Consider the following 25330-nt stretch of genomic DNA (forward strand, 5'->3'; position numbering starts at 1 on the left):
ATTAACACCGTCTGCACACGACGCACTTGGCAGGTACGAATAATTAACACCGTCTGCACACGACGCACTTGGCAGGTACGAATAATTAACTAGTCTTGTGTAAATTGTTTTGGTTAAACGAAATACATTTTTAAAAAATGGTTTATATTACTTAGTTGTCATAACAGATAGAAGTAATTATAATTGATATATTATGAGGTAAAAGTAGGTACACACAGACAACTTAATAAATATACAAATAGATCTGACTGAAAGGTGGTAAGGTTATATGATGGATATAAGTACCAATACAACAATATATGAAGCTAAACGTTAGTGTTTAAAATTAAAGGAACTGAACCGGAAAACCGGTAAACATATAAAATTGAGTAGTATAAACATATACTCACTTGGACAGTGAATATTACAGACTTTGTCTTCTGTAGAGCTGCCCTCACAGTAATTACCACCAATAGAAGGTGACGGGTTGTTACACTCCCTCGTCCTTGTTTTAATTCCTCCTTCACTACACTGATTATAATCTGACCAAACACTCCATCCACCATCCACGTGATCAGTTAGTGCTATGAACATAAAGGAGAAGTCATAATTCGCACACAATCATAATTGGGGTCACGCGACAGTTTTAGCACAACCGAGCTGAATTTCAGTAGTGCCAAAGGCATGGAAAAATATGTGTATGTATGTATGTATGTATGTATGTATGTATGTATGTATGTATGTATGTATGTATGTATGTATGTATGTATGTATGTATGTATATATGTATGCCTGCCTGCCTGCGTGCGTGCGTGCGTGCGTGCGTGCGTGCGTGCCTGTGTGTGTGTGCGTGCGTGTGTGTCCATGACTTTCGTATTAGTTCCTGTGTGGTTATTTGAAACTGAGCTTACAGTACACTTACAGTACACATCAATGGAATCCGGAGCTCCAAAGCCATCAACGCACTCCCTAGCTGGCCCTTCAGACTTATAGAAGTCAGGACCTTCTTCTAAAGTACTCATACTATAACACTTTCCGCCAAATCTCATGGCAAAGATGTCATGACCAACGTAAGCAGCAGCCTGGGCACATTTCTGCAAGATATGATCCCAAATCAACTTAGGCATGGATGCAAATAAGAGACAGGGAAGTAATGCATATAGGGTTAAGTATTAAGATTACGGGTTAAGACTTACTTTATCTCAAAACATGTTATTTTCTAAAGATGCATATATTATGAGTGAGAATTTTCCATTAGACGAGGCTAGAAGAGAGGGCTCCGCGTGATTCAGAACAAACTTAGAAGATCATTCATGAAATAAATGAAATAACGCTAATGATAATTCCCGATAACTCGTTAGCACAATACATTTACTATTTTCCGTCAATGTGAACAAATGTCATCCCGACGCGGTAGACGCTAACCTCCGTATGACTTTCAAGAGAGACTGCCTGTTAGATCACCAAGCCCTCTATGGATGCTTGCAGTAGAAGAAGAAATAAAAAACAACAACAACAAAAAACAAACAAACAGTTTGATTACCTTGGCTTTCTCTGTTCTAACTTCATAATGGCCGTCCAAATATGGATTACTGGTGTCTTCTAGGGTAACCAATATTTCGGGCACATGCTTGTCGTTATAGCAACCAAGCCATGTGTACCCTGCAAGGGTGAGTGATACAATCGTATTTAAGTAGTGGATGGAAATATATGCATACCTGATATCATAACGTCTCAGAATGACTTATCAAAAAAATGATTAAAATGCTTATTTGTAAATAATTACTGTTTAATCCGGATGGACATTCCAGAATCATGCACAGACTCTCTTCGTCAAAAGCACCATCACATGGAGCACCAGTAGGCGAAACAGAAGGAGTTGGCTGGTTACATTCACGAGATCTCGATCTTATTCCCCCGCCACATGTTTGACTACAAGATGACCAGAGAGACCATTGAGAAAATCCCCCGTTGATAATGGGTGCTGTAAAGTGTATATTAAAGCAAATTTGTAAGTGTAATTATAATAATAGTCGTTGTATTCACAATAGATATTAAATTGTTAACCACTACTTGTCGTAATACCTTACAAGAAAGAGTGTTCTCCGAGATATTTTGATATGACGTGTTGCAGGACGGATACAACGTTGGTCTAAAAGTCATTCAGAATCAGACTGGAAACACAATCCGAGACAAATATAATATTCAGTCTCCAACCCAGTCTCATATTAGTCTCAGCTCCGAAAAACAAAAATCACAAGGACACCCATCAATAATCAGTCAGACAAGAAATTATATATGCTGGCCTTCTTGCGATACAAAAATCATGGTGTGCAGAACAATGCCTTTCAAGTTTTGTATTATGTGTGTTCAAATACAGCGAAACAACGTCACTTACTAACTTCTCATCGTATTAAGGTTTTAAAGAAGGGTCTAAATTAACCAGCTGCCAGATGCTGTGTTAAATCCATTGGAAAATAAAAAGATCGTCGATTTCCACGAGAACAAAACAATGAACCCTAAATTTCAATTACCATTTCAAGTGGACCAGGAACAAACTTTTTTTGGAGGTTTAAGAACTAGGATTTTCTGAAATCACTGCCCAAGCTACCAACGAGTAAATCTTACCTGGACAATTGTAGATTTTGTTGACCTCTTTAACATCAATCTCACTTAGGCTATTTCGTTGACCAATGTAGGAAGATGACGGTTTACTTGGCACAACAGTTGGTATGTTCTTATCAACGGCAAATGCATATTGATGATAATGTAGGATAGACGAATAATCATAGCCTATATTTTGTATGTCCATGTCAGAAGCTGTATATTTTAAAAAATTATACTCCATACCTACAGTAGATAAAAACGGAAAAAAAGATTGCAAGGTTTGGCCAACTTTAGAAATAATACTAGGCAAACTAAGCTAGACACAAACTGAAGTTACTGTTGCAGCTATCAATAATTATTGATGAAATTATACGAACGCACAGGAGGATAGTGTCATCCCTCAAGTGTTCGCACATTTAATCACATTCCCTATCTACACTACCTTGATTCGGGGGGGGGGGGGGGGGGGTGTGTGTGTAAAACAATGGCGGTATAATGCTACTAAGACAACACTTTTATCCACTTGTATAATTTACCACATGCAACAACAATATATCTTGTGTTTTTGTTAGTTTGTCTATAACTTGTAACTTGGTTCCCTAGTAGTATTTAGCTATGACATCATCTCACAATGACGCTGGTCATTTTGCTTTTAATCCTGGAAACATCATTAAAACCATTTCAAGAGGCGCAAGCCGAGTTTGTAAGCTTTTTATTCAAGTGAAATGACTTACATAAATTATCGATTAAACTATTTGTAGTATGTTGATATTACAGAATTTGAAGTGTATTCCTTAGATATAGCTCAATTACTGAAAATCAATAATTATGCAAATTACTCATTACAAGCTAGATCTAAAATGTTTACAAGACATATGCACTTTGTTATGGTGAACACATGTATCAAATTATATTGCATTTGAAAAATGAATTTTATATTTTTAAGATATAGCAAATTTACTAAAACCATCAATTATGGAAATGAACACACACACACACACACACACAAATCCATTATATTACCACACCTCTTTACTGAGGTAAAATCTGCAAGCCCAATGCAAACGAATTACAGTTCAGTCTTTAGGCTAGAACTGATCAGTTTAGATCTATGCAAGAATAATTAGTATAAAGAGGGAATAGTCCGTATCTCAATACTATCATTGTTGGTGAGGTGGATCTTCTCAATCACACCTACCTTATGAGAATCCTTCAGATCAAATCTGGTGTGTTAAAGTTACAACATACAGATGAGCATACCTGCTTGAACGTTATCATAATTAATGTCAATGTAGTCATCTCGATCACAGCGTGAGTGCTCGTGAAAGAATCCTAGCGCATGTAGCATTTCATGAATAGCTGTGCCGACGTTCTGAAGGCAGCCCTCTCCGAAAGAAATATATTGCTGATAACCAATTCTACCAAGGTAAGACCAGCACCTGATATTGGAAAAAAATGTTGTCTATAATATAACCTTTTAGAAGATTAAGTTTAAGTTTGAAAGCGCATGCTTATGTTTGGTTCTGTCTGTCTGTCTGTCTGTCTGTCTATCTATCTGTCTGTCTGCCTGCCTGCCTGCCTGTCTGTCTGTCTGTCTGTCTGTATGTATGTATGTATGTATGTATGTATGTATGTATGTCCATGTCACCATTTTATCAAAGACGGCTCTCTCGATTTAATGGGACATCAATCTTAATAAACCGATTCCTAAAGTGGTATGACCAAAGCCAAATTGACCCTCTCCCCAGTAAAGACCACTTTTTTGAAAATGACCCCAACCCAGTCATAAGTATATATGGCCTTCCTATACTGCTGTTACTATGGATGGATAGACAGATACATGCAAGCCATATACTAGATTTGTAAACCTTGCAGCAGTAGCCAGTTTTAATGTCTTATCCTTGAAATACAGGTTACATGTTAATGGGATATAAACTATCTTACCCATATCCTGGAAATATAGTTATAAAATCCTGTTGGTCGGTTCGTTGTACCCATTGAACACACGTGCGACTTTCAATGATATTCATTGCCGCAAACACTACTTGTTTGTCCTCATAACCTATAACATGTTGAGAGAGAGTGAGAGTGAGAGAGAAAGAGAGAGTGAGAGAGAGAGAGAGAGAGTGAGAGAGAGGGAGGGAAGGAGGGAGGGACAGAGAGAGAGAGAATAAGTTTGACATATCCTGCTATATATATAAAACTGGAAAACAACATAATTCTACCTAACCACCTGCCTGCTTGCCAGCCAACCAGCACCCACCATTTTGTTCATATTTCACATCAGTATCATGTTCAAGTATGATATTTACCTAATACATTGAAATGTGTATTATGTATGTGCAGTTACATTTTATACATTTACTGTGATCAACTATAGGGCCTAAGTTGTAGACTGTACCACTTTAATTAACTTAACGTACTGAGTTGAGCGGAGGGGTCGAACTCATAGGGAACGACCGCATCTGGCCAAAAGGAGTCAACATAATTCAAAGCGTTTCGCCTTCTTCGAGATCTGTAAAATAAAGAACAAAGACATTTGATTATAAGAATACAGCAACAATATAGTAATAATGTTTATGGCCCGGATATGCTTTGTGGATCAACATTGTACCACGGAAGGGCCTGACTTTAGGATGGCTCGTGAGCTGTACTACTGCGATCTACAAAACCCATATCCGGGCATAAAGGCTTTATCATATATTCGAGATAAGAAAATTTGGATATCCTAGCACTTGGATGTGCACATCCTAGTGATAGGAAGAGGAGCACAGCCATGTACCAGCTGTGTGTCTCATAACCTCGTTACGGACTATATTTTCCACAGCCCTGGTACATGATGAAAAAAATGACTGCTGCATGGATGTTAATACCATGTTTGTGCCATGACTGTTTTACACATCCCAATACCATAGATGTTCACGGCACTGCTAGTACAAAGTTGTGCACATCCATATAATAGCTATGGTGGTGTAATAATATCATGTAGCAACCATTTTGTTCATATCGAACTAGCACTGCCATGGTCACTGGTACATGGCTGTGGGAAATACATATGTTGCAGTTATGCTCACATAGCTGGTACATTGCTGTGGGGAAAAAACTAAATGTACAAAGATGTTATAAAAAGCTATGTTGCATTGATATTTCTCACATCCATGCTACTTGGGCGTTGGCATATCAGTTCATAGCATCTGTCAAATCTTTGGTATGTTACACAAATTGTCCTGATCAGAGCTGTTACACAGATATATTGTACACATAACTGGTACAGCCTCTGTGCCTTGATTGAGCTGGTACAACTGTGTGCACAATCTTGTTCTAGGTATGTGACTGTTACTGGGTTGTGCAATATTCCCTGTGTCCTAGGTATGTGACTGTTACTGGGTTGTGCAATATTCCCTGTGTCCTAGGTATGTGACTGTTACTGGGTTGTGCAATATTCCCTGTGTCCTAGGTATGTGACTGTTACTGGGTTGTGCAAGATTCCCTGTGTCCTAGGTATGTGACTGTTACTGGGTTGTGCAAGGTTCCCTGTGTCCTAGGTATGTGACTGTTACTGGGTTGTGCAAGGTTCCCTGTGTCCTAGGTATGTGACTGTAACTGGGTTGTGCAAGGTTCCCTGTGTCCTAGGTATGTGACTGTTACTGGGTTGTGCAATATTCCCTGTGTCCTAGGTATGTGACTGTTACTGGGTTGTGCAAGGTTCCCTGTGTCCTAGGTATGTGACTGTTACTGGGTTGTGCAAGATTCCGTGTGTCCTAGGTATGTGACTGTTACTGGGTTGTGCAAGGTTCCCTGTGTCCTAGGTATGTGACTGTTACTGGGTTGTGCAAGGTTCCCTGTGTAGGTCATGTTGCCATAATGTAACATAATTGTATAGTACTAATCGATTTTGAACTTGAAAACAAAATACATTTGAGTTCCCATTTATACTGACCCTTGTTTGGCGGAAGCACTTTTTCCCTTATCATTAAAAAAATCCATTGCAGCTTTAGGACTTAGATTATCTCTTTTCATGACCTCAACCCATTCTGGTTTCATACGAATGTCACTCTCAACCATTAACTCAAGCTCCTCTACAGAAGGAAACAAATGAAAATTATTGATCACATAACAGTCATTCTTGTAAGAAACAAATGAAGGACAGACTTTCCATCTAACTCATTTCCATCAAAGTAAAAGTTAATTCTGTATATCTCCATTGTCTTGTACATCACTTTCCAGTTATTCTACCCTCTTTGTTGCAGACATTTCATGGCTGGGTGTGGTTAGAATCATAGCGATGGTGAGACATTTCTGTCTTAACAATAAATCGGTTGTTGGCTCCTATGTTTATTGTTAAGAATGCCTCGCCCCAGTGTGTGTAATAACTGCTGAGCTCTGCTAAGCCAGATTTGCCAATTGTCACAACTGTACTCTATTTCAGAGAAGTCCTACAATGTTAAATTATTGTATTCAGTTTATAGAAATGTATTACAATACTGATGATATGGAACTTATAAATTATTTCAGTAATTGTGACATTAGTAATGTGTCTGCCTTAACAATGCAAAGACACTGGTGTGCGACCAAAGCTGAATTTATTGTTGTCAGGGTAAATTATTTAAAAAAACCAGAATAGATTGTTTCTTCCCATACTTACCATTCAGGAGTTGTCCAACAAACCATGTATATATTGTGTATGGTAATGTTGATACTTTTACTAACCTGGAGGCATATTGCTATTGATCTCTTCGACCACAGCCATAATATCTTTTTTGTGTACTTTTCTATCAGCCTTTAAACGATGTTCTTTTTCTTCCAATGTAGCACGAACTGGTTTGTCCTCTAAACACCAAAATATCAATTTAAATATGCCATGTGTATGAATGCTGAATCGTACCGCAGGAAACAAATAGCAACACTATCGACAGGATCAAGTCTTTGCTGAAGTATAACACCCCGTCAAATACTTACTTCTATTACTTCTATGTGACTGAATGGTGACACAATTGAAAAGAAATCAGTGGCAACAAATAAACACAAAAAGTGCCTGTGATAGGCAGCAGATTGCTGTATTTTGAAAATTGATCCTTGTGGTCAAATAGCAAGGTCAAACATCAAGGTCAAAATATCAAAAGAAAGGGATATACTCGTTGATGTATTACGTTGTTTGAGTTATGTGGTAAATCATGGTTGTTTACTGCAAATATGGCTACCATCCAGTAAAAGTGGTATGAGCACCAAAGTAGTGCGGCTGTATACTTCTCTCTTGTTCTGCCTTACTGTAAGACATGATTTTAGTCAAGGTGCGCTAAAACCCACTATCTTAACCACAAAACCATCAGTAGCAGTTGATATTCAATATTACTACTGTCTTATGATATCGCTTTTACAAACCAAATCACCATCACCTCGACTAGAAGTAACCCTAATGATACCATCTCCATCACCTCGACTAGAAGTAACCCTAATAATACCACCACCATCATCACCTTGACTAGAAGTAACTCTAATGATACTACACCTCGACTAGAAGTAACTCTAATGATACCATCTCCATCACCTCGACTAGAAGTAACCCTAATGATACCACCACCATCACCTCGACTATCAAAACCCATCACCTACACAGTAACCATTACTAATACTCTAGAAGGCTACAGAGAAGAAATCTCAACACCATTACTTCTACAAAATGAAGACAGTTATGGTAAGCCGCCTACCTATTCCTACGATTTTACACATATAGTGAAATTTTTGTTCACAGTCGTCATATTGCCAGTCATACTCCTGTCCATTTGGGGTCAACTTGACACAACTTTGACCTTCGATGTCAGCGACAGTTTCTTTCCATGGATATTCTTTTTCTACGTTGGTTTCACCAAGCTTAGAGCCACAGCTCCAATATGGATGGTTTTTACGGGAAAGATCATGTAACCCCATCCAGATATCAAAATTTCTTTTGAGAAACCAAAAGACACTGTTGTGACAACCTAACGTTATGTAAGGTTCATTGCATTGCGTTCATTTGAGAAAACAAACTCCTTTTGTCTTAGGGTAGGGCTCTTTATAGATTAGATTAGATCAGATTAGATTAGATTAGATCAGATTAGATTAGATATAGCTTTGTTACAACTGTATAGAAAATTGACAATTCTATTTCGGTACATAAGTGTAATAAAAATGTTAAAGAACACTGCAATTTTTGTTGATTAAATATTTTTACAAGAGTTTAGATACAGAGAGCAATTACAATCTCTTTTTGCTTTGATTGCATTATACATTTAAATTGTTCTTTCTTTGCTGTACTATTAAAACCTGAATTATTTTTATATGTTCAATATCGAACGCAAGCTAGGCCATACACTATCAGTCACAGTGATCACATGCATTCCTTCATAGCTTGTCTCGTGAATGAGTACGTGAAAATTTAATAACGCGATGTGTTCTGGTCGATTGAGGAAATACTTTTAGGGTCTTAATAACGCGATGTGTTCTGGTCGATTGAGGAACTACTTTCAGGGTATGTGCAGTAAAATAGAAATTCACAAGGTATTCTTATTCTCACTGTGTTTTGTATACAGCTGGACACACAAGTTTAGCTATATATGTCACATAATAAGCATAGAAAAGTATGAGATGAATTCCCCTAAGAGTATATGTTACTAAACTGTCATATACTGCTCTCATGGTATTCAATAATGAAAAGTATGTCATTACACAACGGCATGGTTGCGACTGGTATAGCTTTAAACAAAGCTCTGTACTTACTTATCTGCCACAAGCTTGTTAATTCCTTTTCTCACGACCTTCTTTTCAAAGTTAGCCAGAACACCACCCATGGCAGCACAGTATTCTTGTGCATCATTCCAAGTCGCCTTGTGATTGGACACAATGTAACATGTGTTTTTCTTCAAGGCAACGTCACACATTCCAGAATGTACGAGCGGCAAGGTATCGGCAACTACAAAATGTAAAGGTATTTCCATAGCTTATGTTAGACCATATTGCACATCTTGTTATACCCAACTCTAGTTATTATGTAACATCAAAGTACAGAGTATTCTGGTTACGATCTTGGAATAGTTGTATAGGAAACAGGCCAGGGATTACCAATTTAATCGCTGGACTATTTGATATTAACGTTCACACTCCACCAAATATTGTCCCCATGATAACATTCCCTGAAAGGCTGTTCACATTGCACAGTTTGTGTATGGCCAAGCCCTAGTCAGGGTAAAAAAAAACAAGTGTGAACAGTTTGTGCCCTGGCCTGGCCCGGACAAGATTTTGTCCCAGAGCGAGGGGGGAGGTTAGGCCATGAGAGATACTATCTTAACCTACCATCTACTTGACCTAGACCGTGTCTGTTGTTTGTTTACTAATTTCAAGTTCATGATTTTTATTTTTCATCCACGTGGTGAACTTTCACAAATATTCTCATTAATGTTGACTATTTCTCTCCTAGTCTATTACATGTATATGCAGTGACAAATGTCCCTGTTTCTAGTTGGTGGGTCAAACTTGTGGGTATCACTCCAGACATGCTGCTATCTCTTACACCTCCTATTACCTTTGTCTACACTACTTGTTCCTCAAACATCACTTCTGGAAGATTTCAATCTCAACATTCCATTATCATACCCACCAATTTTCTTGTGTTGACATACAAAGTTATTTTGTTACTGATTACTGATAGGTCAGTGACAGTGTCAAACAACATGGGTGGATGCTAAATGATGTTATCTTATATAATCTTATGACCCTACCTCGTTTGCTGACGTAACCATGGCGAGCAGTACAAGACTCGCTGTGAAGGGCAAATCCTTGAATTCCTTTCAACACAGCACAGTTGACACTGGTATCAATATTACCATTGGCGGACCAGATTCCATCATACCAGTCGTCTCCGCCCAGCCAGATCCAATTACCGGAGTGTAAAGAAGCACCAACCCAGTAATCTTGGCTTTGTTGCGAGGCAAGGATGCCTTTTATAAAATCGTGTTCAGGTTGACTGGATATACTAGCCAGGTAGTAACCATCTCTCAGACATTGGTCTCTAGCATCAGCACGCGATTCCATCAATTCAGCATTGACTTTGTAGCAATAGTTTTCGAACTTGTATTCATCACCGGCACAGACAATTTGACCAGCTTCAAGTTGGATACTATCAGAACCTGAATATAGTAGAAGATGAAATATAAAATGATGATCATGATGATGATGATGACGACGACGACGGCGACGACGACGACGACGACCACCACCACCACCACCACCATCATCATCACCATCATCATCATCATCATCATCTGATCATCATCATCATCAATTACAGCAACAAATTCAACACCAACAGGAATAGCAACAACAACAACAACAACAGCAGCAGCAACAACAACAACAGCAGCAGCAACAACAACAACAACAACAACAACAACAGCAACAACAACAACAACAACAACAACAACAACAACAAGAACAACACATAGAAAACTCAACCAACTCAAACCATTTGAACAGTTCCGTGTCTCTGGTTACTTGTGTACGTACAACAAGATGACATATCAATCACTCAAAACAGGTCATTTTTGGTCTCCTAAAAAAGTTACAGCTTGATTCTGCAAATACTGAAAAAGAAGATGTATGCGTGTGACTATTTTTCGCATCCCATCTTCATTTTCAATACATAATTGTCCTTAAAACGGAGTGCCTAATGTATTAGAAAACATCAGCATATTAAAGCTTTCAGTAACAATTCATTCAGTTAGCCGAATAAACATACTTCTTTTGCAGATGGCTCCAAATTTACGATCACATGCTCTGTCGTTCATGAAAAAATCGTCAATCTCTCGAAGTCTTGCACAGTCAGCGCCCTCATCGTCGCCATCCTCTGCCCAGATAGTATTCAGCCAGGGATCACCGGAAATCAATTGCCAAATACTGTTAACTCTTTCCACTCCGATCCAATAGTCACTGTTTCTGTAATCTGCCATAAGACGATTTCTGAGAAACTCGTGTTCGCTGAAGGTTGTTATGGACGCCAATTTGTACCCGTCTTGGAGATCCTCACACATTTTGGAGGATGTGGCCCAATCGTTCTGTTCAGTAATCATTAAATAACAATGACCATCATAGTATTCTTCATCGTAATGGATACAAGGCGAATCGGCTGAAAATAAGAAAACGATAGGTAAATCATGATAATCAGACCTCTACAGTTATCGAAGGGAGCACCTACATGTATTGATCACTTTGTTTACAATTGATTGATTGAAAATGTATACTTCTACCGAACTGTCCTTTGTATAATTGACTGTGAGGGCGCTGTTCTAATATTGATGGGTAGACGTGTGGCTCCAACCATTTACTGGAACATCACATTGCAAGGGACATACAGTGTTTGGTATGCCATAGTGTATGTTATTCCCCCATACCAGTATTCAACACTAGTTGTGACATATGTAGTGACAGTTTCTAAAACTGTCTCACTCTCTGTCTCTGTCCCTCTGTCTCTGTCTCTGCCTGTCTGTCTCTCTCTGTCTGTCTGTCTGTATGTCTCTCTCTCTCTGTCTCTCTAATTTTGTTTGAAACCATCCCAGCGGTTCACACTTTGTTCGTATGTGTGTGTCACGTTTTTCTAACTAACTGCATCAATGATATTCCTGAATTTGCAAATGTTAGAAAATATATATGGTCAATTACTGACACATCTTCAGAGAAGAGTCTCCATGTCATATTTTATGTGTGGCTAATGGATGAATTGGATTTTCTATATTTATTGAAGGTAAAGGTCAGAGTCAAATACAAAGGTACTGAAAGAAAGGTCACATCTGAGTGGACAGAACTCGGCTATATATCTTTCAGTTCCTTAGATACTGTACATTCTGTATTCCCAAAATGTTATGACCCAATGTACAGCAGGCTTCTTAGAAGTCATATGTACACTTTTTTCTGTATCTTTATTATAGAGGTGCCTCGCGATCCAGGGTTGCGAAAATGATTTTTCTATATATATACCAAACCTTTAATGAAATGCATGTCAGGTTAAACCAACCTTGACTTTCCTCCTTTGAATAAATAAATAAATAAAGAAATAAATAATTAAATAAATAAAGAAATAAAGAAAGAAAGAAAGAACAACAACAAATAAACGTTTGACTATCTGAGTCCAGTATATCGAACTATAGAAGTGTATGGCCTTGTGAAAAGACCTGAAACAAACCACACAACTTGAACATTCGACAATTTTACAGCTGTTAAACCTATCTATATCTACGTCATATTTGGTGTCGTGTGACACGTGGTTTTACGGGACCTTTTCTTGTATTAGATTAATCAATAAATGAACAATTACCTAAACAGAAATGGTAATCGATAAACAAGTAGCTAACAGCGATAATCGATCCACCTGTTTGCATGAATAGAATTGCCACGTGTACAGATAAAATTACGACCCGTTTTGGTTTGTGATGGTTAAATCATCAAACCTATATGTATGTTAATAGGTTTAACTTCGTATTGTACCAAAATTCAATTAGCTTACAGATGCTTTCGCCAGGTATCAACCATAATAATAATAATAATGTTGGTTTCTTATATAGCGCTTTCCCACTCCGTGCTCAAAGCGCTTTACAATTATTACCCCTGGCTCGGATCAGAACGGCACAACGGCCCTTTAGTCTTCTTCAACTCCCCGGGGAGCATACAATCCATTGCAGCCATTTAAGCGCATAGGATTAAAGCCTTCACATTGCAACCTACATCCTACCAGGTCCCCAGTTATACAGCTAGGTTGACTGAGGCACAGTCGTGGTTCAAATCTTGCCCAAGGACTTTAGCCACTCAGAAACAAACAGCAGGCAGCGACGGGGCTCGAACCTGCAACCTGTAGATTCCAAGCCGGTCACGCCATGGCTTCGTCAGCGTTTTCTGAAATCCCGACGAAGCCATAGTGGATACCTGGCGAAAGCTTTGGCAAGCTAATTGAATTTTGGTGCAATACGAAGTTAAAGTAATGCACAATTCCCCAAAAAGGTATGGGGATATCCACTCCTTGTCGTCTCAGCTCCTTTAAGAACCAAATCAGTTTTATTTCAGCTGCTATAAAAATGGATATTCTAAGTGGTCTCCTTATTAGTTACAACGTCATAACGTAACGTCCGTGCCGAGGTTTAAATAGAAATCGAAATAACTACTCACAGATTTATATCCATAGGTCCTACAAATTGAATTCTAGCACTCTAGTGCTTATGTTTATACTGATGCAATTAGGAACATAAACATTTTTTCTATTTATTTCACCAGAAATTGTACAAAGGGTACATAACAGAAAAAAAGAGGAGGAAAAGCAAATAAGTCAATAAGCTACAATTTCTGACAAAATTACTTCCAACTAATGATTACACTAATACTAAAAGAAAAAAAAGAGCAAAATATTCCTGGTGAGGACCATGGATCTATAACAACGTGTTTTTCAAGGATTGAAATCTAATGATACTGCTTCCTATACATTAATATACTTTGCCGTCAAGGGACTACTGGTTTACGATATAGATGTCAGTTTTATTTTACATGGAATATTACTCAGTAGTTTTGGATAGCATTCGCCATTTCCTTAGAAAGAGAAAGATGTTTCTACTTTTGAATTCATGTAAACGGAGATATTTCGGACTGATATAGTTGTATTGATATGTTGTAATATGTTGTTATGGCTGTCTCCCTCTTTCAACGACACTTCAAATTTTAAGTAAATGTATCTCTTGAAATGTAATTTATACTTTGTAAATACCTAACTTGACAACAGGAACAGATTAGCCTTGAGAGAATAGCTAACCTCACCGTCAAAGTCATTGACAGTAATTTACCCTCTATTGAGTCACTGTATCATGCTCGTTTAACTGGTAGATGCAAAAAATGTCATAACAGACGTATCACAACCAGCACATAACCTTTTCGAATTGTTCCCCTAGGGGAAATGGATTATGTCATTCCAATCAAAAACTGCACTTTAAAGATAAGATTAGCTTTTATCCTAAACTTTACAACTTTTGATATTTTTTTATTTTTATGAAGCTTTTCATGTTTAGTATATCTTATGATTTTATGTCGTATTCTATTTCATAATTGTATAATTCTATGTATATATTGTGTCTTCTTACGTGTCTTTGATGTTCTAACACCAGGGCACAATTATAATCGATATTACAATAGTTTGGATAATTATCTAATCTAATCTAATCTTATCTAATCTAATCCAATCTAATATAGTCTGACAACTCAAGAAAAAGATACCCAATGCTGATTAGCCTTTTTAAGAGTCTCTGAGAACGTTTCATAAGTCAACATCATTTCCCTAAAAAAAAATCATATTTCAGAATTAAATTATTAAAAAATATTTTTCAATATTAGGAAATATTATTGAAATTGTAGCTTTTGAAAAAAGTGATATTATTAAAAAGTTATTTTCAATATTAGGAAATATTATTGAAATTGTAGCTTTTGAAAAAAAGTGATATTATTAAAAAGTTATTTTCAATATTAGGAAATATTATTGAAATTGTAGCTTTTGAAAAAAAGTGATATTATTAAAAAGTTATTTTCAATATTAGGAAATATTATTGAAATTGTAGCTTTTGAAAAAAGTGATATTATTAAAAAGTTTTTTCAATATTAGGAAATATTAGTGAAATTGTAGCTTTTGAAAAAGTGATATTACCACTGTGAAATATTTGTGCAATACCCGTCTCTACAACCTCTAATTTCTCTTGAAAAAATTACGAAAGGTGTGCAATCTGTTGAAGAATTTTCGAATATTTCATCACAATTTAGTCAACAATATTACCCTCGAAATGATCCACTCTGATTTCCCTCCAAATGCAATTTTCTTGTGGAAGTGAAAGTAAAACAAAACTCCTATCCTGCAAAATGATCAGTTTTGATCACAAATGCACGCGTTACCAAAAAGTGAATGCTTCATTTTTGGCGATGTACATATCTATTCAAACACTTACCAGTAGCTGCTCGTCTTTCCCGTGGTTTAGCGTTAACTGTTCGGGAAACTACTCCCGCCAAAAAGAGTACAACCAACACTTTCCTTAACATTTTGGCCCTAAAGTCAGTGTTTAGGTCTGCATAACCCTGGTTTTATCCCTTCTGTGTTGTCAGTACTGTGAGCGAACGAGTTCAGTACCAACTGCGCAACTTTGTAAACTCGGTATAAAGAGACAACCAACAAAAGATGGGTGATTCCATTTTCAGCTATATTGGAAGCAATTTATCAGACAAACCAAAAACGATTTTTTTCAATCCAAATGATTCACGCGGGGAGGGCCGTGGTAAAGTAAACATAGTCGGGCTCCTCGTCCATCTTGTATTTGTATTTGATTTTAACTAATATGTGGTTAGACACTATCGGTGGTATTAAAAACTTCTTAATGGTAAAATTCTCAGAGAAAGGTCTCCCAAGATAAGAGGGTTATAAATCCCATGAAAATGCGGTGCGTATGCATGCTTGTGGGAGTCAGGAAAGAGACAAGATCCATGCAAAGACATCAGGGCCGTAGCCTGACCAAATTGCCAAGGGGGGGGGGGGGGCAGAACTTTGTCTTGGTGCAATCATGCATTTAAAATTTAGAATATTGCTAATTTAAATAAATTTGCATGCAATTTACATAATATATATTTTAGCATACGCAATTAAATATCGTATGTAAGGTCAGAAAAAATAAAGAAATGCTTGTCAACGGGTAACCTAACCCATCACATTGGGTAAGTAGGTCGATTTCATTTTTTTCAAAATGCTTGACAAGGATAAAACAAACCATATATAATGACAGCAAAATATTTCAGGTCGAGTTTAGATAGAAGTTATTCAGTCATCTTGATACTATCTCATGCAATTTGTCTGCATAGCTACAGTTAGGAAATGTACACAATTTACGGTTAAACAAATGGTGTAGTTCCTCGCACCCTCTCTTCTCAAAAAATGTTAAGCCCCGGCAATTGAATCTCAAGCATTATTTTAGCTACCCCTTCTCAGTCTTCTGTCACCTACACTACAGTGGAGATATAAAATCATATGGTACAATGATACATTGGAAGGAGACAACTCCAAAGGTGAAAAAAATTGAAAATAAGACAGTGTAGGAGGCCATTTAGAAGCATAAAATATCAAACCATAGACGTAATAAAATACCAGAATTGAAACAATTATGCTATGCATTACATATTATCTGGAAGTGGCAAAGTTGAAAGATATTATGCGGATGTGCACATGGTAAATGACTTCTCCTTAGTTTAATTTCGTTCCAAAAAATCCCGAATAGAGAGCAAAACATTTCAAGGCTTTCAGACTTTTGATGGCCCAATGGTCGTAAACTTTTGTTCAATTCTTTTTAGTGCACATTGGATATTTATTAATCTCATTTCATGCTTGTATGCAACATCAGAGCCAAGTAAACCACTGTATAAGATATTATATAATTTGGAATAGACTAAAAAAAAATATAAAGAAATATCCTTAATTTTGAAAAACATATATGGGTAGGTTGAACAGCTTTTTCATTTTTTCTGGCCTAATGTCGTATCTTTCAAAGTAGTTGCCGAAAATATGTCACATTCAAAGTAAAAAAATGGATGGTGCTTTCACAAATAAGTAACACAACAAAATAATCATTTTCTTTACCCAACTCCCAAAACTGTTATGGCCTCGTTTATGTCGGAACCCAAAGGTGAACTCAATGAATTCTCCTTGTCATTATCATTATAATGGAAATTGAAGTTTGGATTTTGATGTCGAAGGTACAGCTCTGTTTACAAATTCAGGGCCATTCATTCCATAGCAAAATGAATTGCAGAATAACGCTAGTGTCAGTGTACAATGAGATGATTATATCAAACAACATTTTAACCAAAGACAACGTCGAACACAATTATTGAAAGCAATATCTTCAAATAGTGGATCTTAGACTGCGTACCTAGTTTAATAGTTTTTCAGGGTCACCAAATACCCCAAAAAGAGATCTGTCGTTTTATCAGCATGAAACGTTTTAATATAAGGAACAAGATGTAAATGAGATCGAGCGCATCTTCGGAGTCACGAGTCACTGCATGCAGCATATCAGGCAACCTCATGTTGAACGACTTTTTCCGTCTTTTTTTTTAGTTTCACTCGCTGACATTATAATTGACTCTTGCTATCTTCAAATGAAGGAGACTTTCAAGACTACTACTGTTACTCGCAGAAAATGCACAGTGCATGTGCGCACTTCTTTTTTACTTTCCCACGCAAAAGATTTTTAGTGAACTATCCATTGAAATCGCGCATGCTAGGAATCGTCACGTAAATAACGATTTTAATAGCATCGCTATGTATTCAAAAAGTAGCTTTTTCCCCAAAAAATCTCAGGGCGGGGGAGGGGGGGGGCAGCTGCCCCCCCCCCCCCGCAGGCTACGGTACTGGACATATAATTAATTATGTTATCAGTGCTGGTAACTGTCATTTTAGCATAAACACCATGATATTCAGGATCATGCAACTTTATTCAGTGTTCAGAATACTACACATAATATGACATGATAACATTAGAGTGTGACTGTTACTGTTAAACCAGTGGGTGGAGGGTCTGTGGTTAAATTCAAAATACATCACAATACTTGTACACCAACATGACTAACTTGCATAGACTGATATAAACAAACTGCAAAAGTACATCACAGGCACCCTTCAGTGTTAATACATGACATGACAGGACAGCATATAACTTTGGTAAGTCATTTGACCAGTCCCGGTGTCTGTTCTCTTCACACTATCGATGTACAAAAATCCATCAAACGATTTTGAGAGACTAACAAACAAGCTCTGGGGGAGATCAATATTAAAAACCAACAGGGTAATGCCGTGTACAAAAGTACTTTTTAAGGTCGTCCATGAAACGTATTTTTGAGGTCGTTCATGAGATCTTAGCAGAATATTCACAGTTGTTCAAATACTGGTTTCTACTGTTGTTATTATTGTTGTTCGCCTTTTACAAAAAGACAATAAAGTGTTAATAAACACTGGTCTTGTATTCTTATTACTATATACTACATACTAATTTGATATTGATTGCGCTGGCTGAAACAATCATTAATTTTGGCCACTTTAGTTAGAAGGGGCGGGGGTGGGGGTGGAGGGGGTCTGAGGTCTAACTAAAAGAATTTTTGTTTATCCTACATTGAACTATTGCTTTCGCCCCTAAGTTTATGAGCGTTTCCCATGTTCTCACTACCTCAAATCTGAGGTACCTGAAATACCTCTTTTTTATGACGCCTCCCCATTCAATTATCACGTTACAATCAAAACCTGCTACCCGTTTCAGGTTGTGTTCACTTCTTCTGTTTGGTACAACCACACAGAAACCAGTACTGCAAATTCTACACTTTTGATAAGATAGCAAGATGCAATTTTCTTTTTCATTTTGTCAAAATTAAATAAACCATTTCAACATACTGTAAACACACGAGCCCCAATGTTTTGATATCTGCATTTGCTGTCTGGTTGATAGTAACTTCATTTAGACAAAAAAAAAATCGAGAGGAAAAAATCATGTCAGTAATATTCAATATAGCTATCTGAAAGTGTATTATGTGCAGTTTCTCATCTGTTTCTGCTTTGTGATATCAAACACAGTGAACACTATTATAAAACGGGCGTTATTTTTTAATCCATGTCAGATACTCTTGTGACGGGTAAACAACGAATACTAACCTAATCAATATTTCATAAAATGCAAATATGAATAGTTGAATTCGATTCGGAATCACAAGACGAAAGTAAATATTGAGCCCAGAATATATCTAAACGAACAAAAACACACTTGTTCAATTGTGTCGCTACATATACTTACTGTATTCACTGCAAACAAGAGAAAAGAAGAAGCGATTTCCTACTTGAGAGGTTGTCATAATTCAAGAACAGGAACATTAACATGTATATTGTAGCACGTAAGAATACTAATTAAGAAAATAAGGTTATTTGTTTTATCGCCCGTGTTTCATATGCTATTGTGAAACTGCACGTGGCAGTGATTAGTCATTGTGTACACGGGACATATGTTGTTGCTCACATCACATGATGAAAGGTAAACATTTCATTTCAAATGTCTGGTAAAACTTGGCATACGTATACGTTAATTGACCTCATTATAATTTCATAAGACCAGATTAGGCGTAAAAAAAATATGTGGTTCCGATTAATTTCAATTTTAAAATAAGTGGGGTAGGTAGATTTTTATTTTATTTTTTTATATTTTTTTTTCATGTGTAAGTGTCTAGTTCAGGTTTTCCATTGTTTTCCAATGGTCTATGTTGTTTATTTCATCCCATCAGATGTACAGCCATTACAGATTGGAAGAACAGTTTTATATTGTCTTTTTAAGTTGATGTCAGTTTCCGAACCCACTATTTCTTGCGAGACTTCACGATTTTCGCGATTGTATTATTATTTTTCTCGAATACGTAAAAAGGTTTAGGGTCGGCGTGAAAAACTAGTTTGATATTGAACAAGACACAGGTTACACGTAGGATTAAGTATTCCACGTTTCGGCTTTACACAGAAATACTTCTTCAGGAATAGAGCAATGTAGAGGCGTGTGTTGCTAGCTATGGGGTCGGGTAACCGGAACCAAACAACTTTTCTTATTTGGTCTTAGTACCAGATTAGTACCAATTCCACATTGCCATATTAAGCGCTTTCAGCAACCTTAACCTATCTTGAATATATACGTTTTTCTTTCCATTTATAATAGTGCGCAAGAAAATCGATTTGTGGTGGTTGATATCTTTTTGTCAAATAAAGTTATTCATTAGGCTTGCATTTGAAAATGGCCGCGACTACGCATTCACATACATGCATACATACATACATACATACATGCATGCATGCATGCATGCATGCATGCATACATACATACATACATACATACATACATACATACATACATACATACATACATACATACATACATACATACATACATACATACATACACACACATACATACATACATACATACATACATACACACATACACATACATACATACATACATACATACATACATACATACACACATAGACACATACATACATACATACATACATACATACATACATACATACATACACACATACACACACACATACATACATACATACATACATACACACACACATACATACACACACACACACACACACACACACACACACACACACACACTTGTCGCAATCACAAAAGTCAAACATTGAACTACTGCATGAACTGTCGTTCTGATTTATTAGGAATAGATATTTATCAATGAGTTTGTATTTTTGAAATACCAGCACTGCTGTAAATACGGTCTTAAAATAGATGTGGAAGGTTAAACAACCACTGACAGCCTTTAGACAAGCATGTCAAAGCTGTGATGGCAAATTGGAACATTTACACTATCCACAGTTGGAACTATCCCTCGGTAAAAAGTGTCGATGGACATGGACCCATAATGAAAAGGCGAAGTACGTTACATGTATGAATCGATTATATTTATCAATTGAGTAAGTTCGCCTGAATGTGTGTCGTCTTTGAGTGATATATTCGAAGGACATGGAACAGCGAGAGTTAACATTTAAATGCGGGAGCTAAATTTCTGCTGATTCATTGTGCAAGACATCGGAAAGTACAACCATCATTCGTATGTTTTGCTTTCACTTTTACTGTCACAGTGACTACTGATTTCATATTACAATAATTTCTAAGTGATAGACTGTATATATGTAGGATAATGCAGACAAGCGACTGTGATGTATTTTCATTCAACCAACAAAATCCAAACGAGGAAAATGGAAATGCTAAGGACATCCCTCTAAGGGCGGGAACGGCTGATGCTGAGGCAGGAAAAGAAAAGAAACCTCAGGGAAGATGGTCAGCATTCGTAATAACTCTAGGTGGGGTAACCATCTCCCTGTTGTGTGGAGCTTGTTTTGCTTTTGCGTCATTATTCACAGTCCTCGCAGAATCTGATGGAATCCGTAATACCGAAATTTGTGTTTTGTGTGGCGTCGTCGCTACCATGATTTTGTCTCCGTGTATTGCAACTTTTAAACAGGAATTGTTACCGAAAACTTTAAAGGACACTTTAATAACTGTAAGCATTGGTGTTTTAGCAACAATTGGTAGCCTCACTATACAGTACGACCCTGGAGTCTCAATTGGTAATATTACGGCTTTTCTCTTGGCTTCAACTCCGATTTTTACCCTGCTATTAGAATGTTTGATCCTCAAGAAAACTTGTAATATTGTTGACGTTTTATTCACGTTTTGTTCAGTTATTGGAATTCTCCTTATAATCAATTTTGAATTCATTTTCGAGTTTACAAGGTTGATTGGTGAGCATGATCTATTCGTTTATGGTTTGACCTTGCTAGCCTCGTTCAGTATTGCATTGGGTCATGTTCTGGGACGAGCCTTGGGAGGTCGTGTTCCGGTTATTACTATCATGTTCTTTATTGGCGCCACCAGAGCTATCGTCAGCGTCGTCATTTTACTTTCGATTCCCTTTCGATTGGGGGAACTCAGTAGCAGCGCTGCCGGAAGTCTTATAGGCATTTTGATATTTTCTCAATTAGCAACATGGTTTAGATTCAACGGTTTACGATTTAACGAAGCTACTACATTTGCATTGCTTTCAAATGTACAAGTTGTCATATCATATATTTTAGACAGGACTATTTTCCATTTAAACGTCACTTCCTCTGACTTCATTGGGGCTGGCATGGTATTAATTAGCTCCGGCTTAGTAGCTATAATCAGATCACAGGGAAGGCGATCACAAGAGATAGATGAGTAACTATGTATTAAATGTCGCAACAAATGTTGATCTCAGGAGAGAATACATTATGTGGTCTGTATTTTAACTGTGTATTGTGATGAGTCTTTTAAAATTGTATTTTGTGCTGTTTTTTGGTGCATGAGCTGGTACTAGAAATAAATAATAATGAAAATGATTTTGTTTATAATGGGTGATCTTGAATTAATCTGAAATAAATATGGAAGTATCGTGGATATGATTTTAAAACTTAAGGCACTGCATGTACCATTGCTTATTGAAGACCCAGTTTGGATTAGGATGGCAATAAAGGTGTTATAAACAGTTAAATGTCAGCGCTTTAGATAAAGTTGGTCCATGGACAAAAGACTATGTAATCCTTAATGTTAATAAGATAACACTATTAAGGGAAACTGGGAGTAAACCCCTCTGTTTTAAACATAAAACGGGAACTGCTGTCGATTGTAAACTGGGAACTAACTATAAGCAGTGCTATGGCGAATCAATTTAAAGCATATTGTGGTCGGAGAGGTTGTTACATTTACGTAAGAAAGGACATTAAACTAAATAAATGAAGTGGCATAAAATAGCAACTAAACTGATAAACTAATCCTTGGTTGAAATCATTCCAAATGTAAAGGTGATTGTTTAATGATATTCAAGCCTGGGTCATATCATGTGACCACGAGTACGTATCATGTGATCCCAACGTTAGTAACTGGTTACCAGTATAAAGTTCGATTATTAAAATCTACTGTAAAAATAAGGTATTATGAAAGCATGACCTTTGCTTAGGTTGCTGTGATCTGTTGTTGAAGGCATGGCACGTGTTTCAAACATGAGATAATGTTTAGACTTTCTTGTTATATGTAAGGGAATAGTCATCACCTGTGTCTATAGCAGTACTAGTACTTATGATACATTACTTCAAAACATTTACAAACAGTATATTGCAACTGATATTTTAAGAGTAAATAACCCGATGATATTATCACAGGTAAGCAGTGGCTAATATCTACATAATTTGCATTTAGTTTCTATTCAAATAAATAAATTAATTAATACTTCAATATTAACCACGCGTTTTTTTTCAAAAGACGCTTTTTGCTTGTAATGTTCCCACACCTATCCAAGTAACATGCTTATTCTTAGACATATGACATACAAGGAGTAATTTACTGTTGTATCATGCTACAACAGTACTTAACAATTTAGCTATGTGGAAATTTTACAACATTTCACGACTCAAAGACCCCATTTCCAAGCTAATACTCTCATATGATGTACAACTGATTCTTTGAAGGAGAAAGCGGAGCTTGTTTATGTACCTACATATAGACATATATTGTGAATTTGTGGCTTGGCCTCTAGATAATTTGTGTTTGGGCATAGGCTTCATAAATACGTCTTTGCTTGAACTCTTTCATTTAAGGAACAAGTTGTGAAGTAGTAATACATATACTTGAATTATACAAGTAAGTGAAATTAAAGTTTGAAATATTTTCATCTACATTTGTCACACTCAAAATATCAAAATTGAATATTACCTACTTGATCTGTAACTGCGTTAGGTTTCTGTGATTTACACTTCGAAGTTATGGTAGTTCGTACTTCATACACTCAACAACATGACGCATTCTATGCCTTTGGAAGTTGCATGAGGTTCAGAAAAAAATCGCTTTTATTACAGCATTGTCCTCATCACTTGTAAACATACGACGGGAGATCTATTTTCTCCATGACAACCGAGATCTATCAAAGTAACCCTTTAAAGTCACCACGATTATGCATTATCGCGCATGACTTCAAAGAACAGGAAGTCTCTATATATTCTTATTGGCATGAATAGTTGTGAACGTTGTATGTATGTATGTATGTATGTATGTATGTATGTATGTATGTATGTATGTATGTATGTATGTATGTTTGCTCCTGTTTTAACTTGTTCAAATAAGTTAACCGACTGACCCATCATTTCTAAGTTGAGAAGCTTAGAATTAAGCACGGACACCTAAAATGTGTTAATGTATTATTATGCGTTGCTGGAATATATTTTGGAAACAGTCACGTCGGACTTGAATGAATGCGAGGTCATTACCTTTTCATCATTAGCACAAAATACTCTGAAAGCATTTAAGTGTCCTAAACACATTAAATAAATTGTAATTATATACACATGCCTTGAATGCAATGACAGTCACGCAGTAAATTTAGTTATCATCAGTTCCTCTCTCTTCGTTAACGACTTGAACTTCAGACTTTCGGCCCTTTTTTCCTTTGGTGGGAAATGTGGTATTTCGAAAAATATAAACATTCACAGACATGCCCCCCCCCCCGATATTCGCTTGTTTCCATGCCAATAGTACTCTCCATATAAACATTACATTGTTTAAAATTCAAAAACGATAAATCAATTTGGTTCCTCGAAACATAATATTTCGTTTGTGTCAGCAGTGTTTCCGCATTTTCAAGTCAATATTAATGTAGCTGACAATGTCAATAATGAAAATTGTGGTTTGGGATAAAATTTCGAAAACAACAACTGGAGACTTATAGAAAGGCAGAAAGCGTCAGTGTCACCGATAATTGGTCTGGTGTCGTGATTGGGGAAGTGTGTCAGTTGCAAATCTGTACTATGCGGCAAGACATAATAGTTACATTAAGTAATTACTGCAATTTGAATCCAACTTCGTGAATTCGAAAGGCTCCCTGAAGTGCAAACCTAGTCCACGATTCAACAATTTTTGTATCCATTTACTGCTTGTATAAGTACACTTTCTTTGGAAGTGGACAATTCGTATGTTATAAACTATTGTATTGCTAAGTTAACCGTTTAATCATTAGACATTTAGAACATGAAAAAAATAACTCTTGAGAATAACCCTGCCTTTTAACAGAATTCTATTTCC

The 25330-nt window shown here is 36.7% G+C and overlaps 1 protein-coding gene across 2 annotated transcripts in view; it reads right to left on the reverse strand.

Moving 5' to 3' along the window:
• LOC144451387 (uncharacterized) overlaps nt 1-15762 on the reverse strand; it is a 31949-nt gene extending 16187 nt beyond the window's left edge. For both annotated transcript variants that reach the window (XM_078142213.1, XM_078142212.1), the window contains exons 1-15: nt 15585-15762; nt 11357-11743; nt 10341-10748; nt 9343-9535; nt 8295-8530; nt 7297-7416; nt 6527-6665; nt 5010-5101; nt 4531-4648; nt 3847-4025; nt 2608-2829; nt 1766-1963; nt 1523-1641; nt 902-1073; nt 390-563 (exon numbers count right to left, since the gene is read on the reverse strand). In XM_078142213.1, the coding sequence (XP_077998339.1) occupies nt 390-563; nt 902-1073; nt 1523-1641; nt 1766-1963; nt 2608-2829; nt 3847-4025; nt 4531-4648; nt 5010-5101; nt 6527-6665; nt 7297-7416; nt 8295-8530; nt 9343-9535; nt 10341-10748; nt 11357-11743; nt 15585-15675 (2848 nt within the window). In that variant the 5' untranslated portion in view covers nt 15676-15762. The remainder of the gene's footprint in view (nt 1-389; nt 564-901; nt 1074-1522; nt 1642-1765; nt 1964-2607; nt 2830-3846; nt 4026-4530; nt 4649-5009; nt 5102-6526; nt 6666-7296; nt 7417-8294; nt 8531-9342; nt 9536-10340; nt 10749-11356; nt 11744-15584) is intronic.
• Between the last annotated feature and the right edge of the window lie 9568 nt (nt 15763-25330).

The sequence above is a fragment of the Glandiceps talaboti genome, chromosome 21 (assembly GCF_964340395.1).
Source record: "Glandiceps talaboti chromosome 21, keGlaTala1.1, whole genome shotgun sequence".
Classification (NCBI taxonomy): domain Eukaryota; kingdom Metazoa; phylum Hemichordata; class Enteropneusta; family Spengelidae; genus Glandiceps; species Glandiceps talaboti.